The sequence below is a fragment of the Cryptotermes secundus genome, unplaced genomic scaffold (genome assembly GCF_002891405.2).
Source record: "Cryptotermes secundus unplaced genomic scaffold, Csec_1.0 scaffold259, whole genome shotgun sequence".
Taxonomy (NCBI): Eukaryota; Metazoa; Arthropoda; class Insecta; order Blattodea; family Kalotermitidae; genus Cryptotermes; species Cryptotermes secundus.
The window spans coordinates 73,912-79,837 of record NW_019742445.1 but is presented as its reverse complement, the minus strand read 5'-3'; the positions used below and the strand labels follow the sequence as shown (position 1 = coordinate 79,837).

General features: G+C 39.1%; 1 protein-coding gene across 1 annotated transcript; it reads right to left on the bottom strand.

Moving 5' to 3' along the window:
- LOC111873159 lies at positions 1-570 on the bottom strand. Its single transcript, XM_023867640.1, has one exon. The coding sequence runs from the start codon at positions 568-570 to the stop codon at positions 1-3; it is 570 nt and encodes a 189-aa protein (XP_023723408.1).
- Positions 571-5,926: the final 5,356 nt, after the last annotated feature.

Below are 5,926 nucleotides of genomic sequence, written 5' to 3'. Positions count from 1 at the left end.
TTATTCTGATGAACTGACACTGTCTTCGTTGAGATCTATAGCCAGACGTTCTTCACACTCCTCTCTAATGTTATCCAATTTCCACATTTCGTTTTCAACTTTCTGAATCACGTGACGTACACATTTATCCCAATCATTTGGAGACACTTTTGTCACGGCTTCTTCCAGAAGTTCTTTAACTTCCCTAATCGTGAATGTCTTATTTCGAGCAGCAACATAACCCTTAATTTGAGCCCAAACCAACTCAATGGCATTTAGTTCGCAGTGGTATGGAGGAATGCGAAGAACTGTTTTGTTTGCACTTTTTGCCATTTTATCTTTCACGTATGACATGTATGCTGACTTATGTTGCTCAACAGTGCACAGAAATTCTTTCTTTAGCATGCCATCTTCATACGTAATGTGTTTAGATTGTAGCCATTCTTTTATTTTCGGGATATTCCAATTTGTAGCTGGAATTCTTTCCTTCTTGCGTGAATGGTACGGCGCATTGTCAATTACAATAACCGCGTTTTCTTCAAGTCGAGGGAGAACTGCTCGAAACCAGTTCTCGAAAGATTCTGCACACATCTCCTCATGGTAGTCTCCAGTCTTTTTGGATTCGAAAAGCCACAAGCAGCCATCCACAAAACCTTTCTGACTCCCTATGTGCGTTATGATTAGGCATCTTCCTTTACCTGAAAGGGCTTTGCTTCCAGTTGTCAACCCAGATAGAAACGCTTGTTTCGACGATGTTACACTGCCGTCCACCCATACATTACTTCTTGTGTGGCCCTCGTTCAGCCATGTTTCATCTAGGCAGGTAGTAAATGGGTCTTCCTTGACAGCTCAGCGATCTTATAGTGCGCAAGTAACGTTGCCTCTATAAGATAATATCATCTCTGTCTGTTAACATGCTGTCACGTCCGCATCGAACATACTTGAAATGTAGAACTGTTAACAAATTATAAAATGTAGTCCTACGATAAGTACCCAAACCTGTGTCTTCGTTGACTGCTGCCAAAACCTTATCAATCGTAGGCAACTTATGGTGAAAGAAAAAATCATGAAATTTTCTTCTTATTGCATTCCTCTCAAATTCATCTACACTTTCCGAAAACCGTTTACGACGCTTCACCTTTTTGGGTGACTTCAGAATGTGAGTGGTCTTATATTCCCTAATCACACGATATATGGAAGAGTCGCTGACTCCTGTAGAATATGGTGCTTTCTTAACGATGTCGGCTATTAAAATGTTCGAATTTAATTGTAATTCCGTTTTATACACATTGAGGATCATATGTTTTTCTGATGAACTTAATGATTTCCTTTTTGGTCGCTTCTTAGGTGGACTCAAAACCTTCATATCTTTTTCGCTCGCAGTCTCCGTAGTGGACATCGTGCACTTACTCGCAGCAAGCCAGCACTTACAGGAACAAGAAAACAAGAAATATTAGTTTTAAAAACACTGTTCAATCTGAATGCAGGTTAACGTGCGTCCGAATGCAGTGAAAACACTGAAGTAATTGCGCGCTTTGTCCACCCCTTGCTGTCAGCTGTGGCAACGCGGGGCTTGCAGTGTTTATGTTAACTATCTCGTCTCCGCGAATGGACTATAGGAGATACTTCAAGAATCTTAACGCCACAACTCGCCAACAGATGGCATTGCAGGGTGAAATTAAAAAAAAGTGACTCCTAACGGATTTTGGACACACCTTGTATATGTTTTACAGATGAGCAGTTATGTATAATGGCTGTTTCACGACCATGTATTACATGCATAGTATAAAAAAATTTCATATACACTCAACTCTCGATTATCCAGGATAATGGTGGGGATGAAAATCTCAATCGAAAACCCAGTTAAGACAAATTTTATTCTTCATAATACTATAGGCCTACCTGTATTTAAATTTAGTCAACCTCATTTTTATGACATCTCATGGCCTATTTAATACTTTTTTTACATTACACTGAAGTATGAATTAGTTATTTCAATCACAGTGTTCAACAACAACCAACACTTTTTACAAATATTCACACTTAACACTTAAAAAAATTAATCTTGTCTGCTTTTTTGCAGCATTTTCCTTTTTATGGATATCCGTATGAAGCCTACATAATATTAGCTTGTCACTTAATAAACTGTTCTCTTCACTCTCAAGATAGTCTAGTAAGGATTCCAAATGATTAAGAGCAGCACCATGTGATATTTTCNGCAACACTGTCCACCTCTTCCTCATTCTCACTTTCTTCCCGCTCTTCTGGCTGCACCCCCACTGAACTTATGATTTCGTCACTGCTTAACATTTTGAAGCCTGGCTCACACGAGTCACAGTCAAACCACTCTCTCATATTTTCCTTGTTGACTTCTTCACCACCATGAACTTGGTTAGCCAATTTTGTCAGTTCTATGGCTATCTCATTTTCACTGAATCCAGTGAATCCACGGATTTCGTCATCTTCATTAGTGATGAAAGGCATCAGTTTCTTCCACGAATTTTTCAATACAGATGGCTTTACTGTATCCCACACTGTTGAAATCTCGTATATTGCATCTAACACTGAAAAAGACTTCCAGAAACACGTCAGATCATTGCCTTCATCGATGTACTTTTGTAGCAAATTTGATCTGTAGATTCTCTCCATACTTGAGATAACTCCTTGATCCACTGGTTGGATAAGTGCGGTAACATTGGGAGGAAAATATTTCTATCATCGGACCTCAGGAGACTTTCGTTAGGGATGTGAGGGCACACTGTCAATGAGGAGCACAGCTTTCTCAGGTAGGCCTGGGGATTATAGATGGTCACGAACTTGAGGCACAAATTTAAAATCAAACCATTCTTTAAATATCGCTCTATTCATCCAAGCTCCTTTCTGATTAAAATAATGGATAGGCAGACTTGAAGCTACTGTTCCTTTAAAAGAGTGTGGTATTTTCACTTTATCGATAACTACTGGTGTTAGTTTGTGTGTTCCTGATGCATTAGAACAGCACAAGGCTGTCAATCTCTCCTTACTGGATTTGTGACCTGGAGCCTGTCTTTCATTTTGAAATGCCAAAGTTCTGGTTGGCAAGCATTTACAATAAAGACCCGTTTCATCGGCATTATAGATTTGTTCTGGTAGCAGATTTTCACTTCTCATGAAACTATCAAAATTGGTGCAAAATTGAACTGATGATGACAAGTCCCCTGACAATTTCTCGTATTCCATGATGCTGCTTGAAACGTGTTAGCCAACCGGAAGAAGCATCAAAACTTCCTTATAGTTCAAGTGCTTCGGAAAAAAATTTCACTTGTTTAGCACAGACTGCTCCTGTTATTGTTGTTCCCTGTGCCCTTAGTTGATTAAACCAGATCAGCATTGCTTTGTCGAAATCATCATATGTTCATTTTTTCATGGTTTTTCTCTTCTTCATTCCACTTGAATTAGAAGACGAAGCAAAGGAAATTAATTCATTCTTTTGTTTTTTCAAATCACGAACAGTTTATTCACCAATACAGTATTGCATTGCTAATTGTTTAACTACACCTCTTTTTCCCAACTGATTGATAATTTCAAGTTTCTGTTAAATACTTAACACAACACGCTTCCTTTTACACCCTGACATTTTGCTAATGCACTTGAAGATCGATACAAAGAGACTAACTGGGGTGGTGTAACTGTCCTTGAAACTTTCTACAAATCCTTGCATTCTTTCACCCCTACCCTAGAACATTGTGTTAGCATAACAGGACCAAAAAATGCAGAACTCGGTTCACACTAGTGCGAAAATAGTGTTACAACTCACCACGTGAAACAAAAGTGAATGAATATTAAACAACATATAAGCCTCAAAAAAGCCCCGGTAGCCCTGGTTAAGGCGCAAACCAGTTTATCTGCCCCCGGATAATCGAGAGTTGAGTGTATTTGAACTGTGACATTAAGAACCCATAATGTAGTGCACATATGTTAAGTATTATTGAGATATAAACTGCATCAGGGGTTGATCTCTGTTACTCCAGTTCAACATGAGCTGATATGTTTATTTCCAAAACATGTCTTATGTCACAGAGATATTGGGTTTTCGGACTTCATCCATTGTCCTGCTTTTAAGATAACTAAGAAAAACACTACGTTTCAGAAACTGGATCTGTTTTCGTCCTCAGGTGAAGGAAAACACCTATTCTGTTGGGTTGACTGAGGGACCCAACAGGTTCTGCCAGAATTTGATCACTACCAGACGATTTATACCTTTTCAACTTTTCAGTAGCAATTTCTACCTCAAAAGGACTAGAATCAGGTACTAATGGCTCAGCTGTATATATTTCTATCTGCCTAACATCACTGACCCTATTTACATTCAATAACAGAGTAGTAGTTCTTCCATCTATTCAAAATGTTGTGGAAATCTGCAAGCAGATTACCATTTTCATCCTTCACTAAGTTACTTCTAAGGCCACGCCATAGCTCAAGCGGTTAGTCTCTCTGGCTTCCCATCGCGGCAGCCCAGGTCTGGTCAAGTGGGATTTGTGGTGGACAAAGTGGCACTGGGTTAGGTTTTCTCCAGGTACTTCAGTTTCCCCTGCCAATCTTCATTCCACCAATTGCTACACAATCACCCTCACCTATCATCTGGGGCTGGAACAATAGGCCAGAAGTGGCCACAGTACAAGGAATTTAGTCCCACCCCACTGGCAATAAAAATAAAGTTACTTCTAGGTTGGTGACCCCTCTTAAACTCATTTATTCCTCTATTCAGGTCCCTAGTATTCTTGTTCTTACTGTTCGTTGCAACCTCATCGATTTTGTCTTTCAGATATTCCCTCTGTTTTTTCCTGAAATGCCTGCTGGTTTCACGTCTTATATTGTTGACATTACCCCCATTTATTTTGCTTGGATCCTGTAACCACTGCAATGTGGCTTGTTTCCTTTGATCTAACAATATTGAGCATCCTTCATCAAACCATGGCTTATGCTTGTTCAGTACATAATAACCTAGACTCTCTTAAGCATAAATTTTTATATTCTCTCTAATAGTTTCCCAAGCTCCATTAATATCCACCTCAGCATCTGAGTTTTCCAAAGATGCAAACCTGTTAATGACATTTCAACATGATACTGGTCTTTACCCTCTACCTTTTTTAATTTCTTGAGATTGAACCTCTCTGTATGACCTCTATGCAGTGTGTGCTTACTTGCTGCCAGTCTCTCCCTAAACTTTGCCACCACCAGGTAGTGGTCAGTATCAGTCTGCTGCCCTAAATGATCAGACACCAAGTATACTTGAATACCCTCTGCTATCTATCATGATATGGTCAACTTAGTTGTGCGTCTTCCCATCAAGAGATGGCCAAGTAAATTTATGAATGTTATGATGTGGGAACATTGTACTTTTGCCAGTAAAATTTTTTGATGTGGTAAAGTTTAATACTCTAACTGCATTATCAATACTAATTTCGTGTAAACACTCATTCCCAATTGTTGGTTTGAAAATGTCTTCCCTGCCTACTTTGGCGTTGAAATCTCCTAACAAAATTTAATATGGTACTTCAGGAATTTATCAAATACAAGTTCTAGTTCTTCGTAGAACCTGCCCTTTATACCATCAGTTTTATATTCTGTTGGAGTATGAACATTCAGAACGAGGATATCACACCAGTGACCTCTTAATAGTATGTATGACATCCTATCACTAACGAACTCCACCCTCTTAACTGCTGATATGATTCTCTTATGTACAAGAGAACTTGTTCTGAATTCATGATTCTCATTCCCTTTTCCATAGAAAAATGTATATTCGCTTGCTGGTTTGGTGCCACCTCCATCCCACCTGACCTCCCATACTCCCACTAAATCTACCTTATACAAGGTGGTTCAAATATGACCGGGACTGATTTTTTTTTTTAAACCAAAACTGCCAAACACTTACTTTCACATGTCAGTCTTCAACATACTCCCC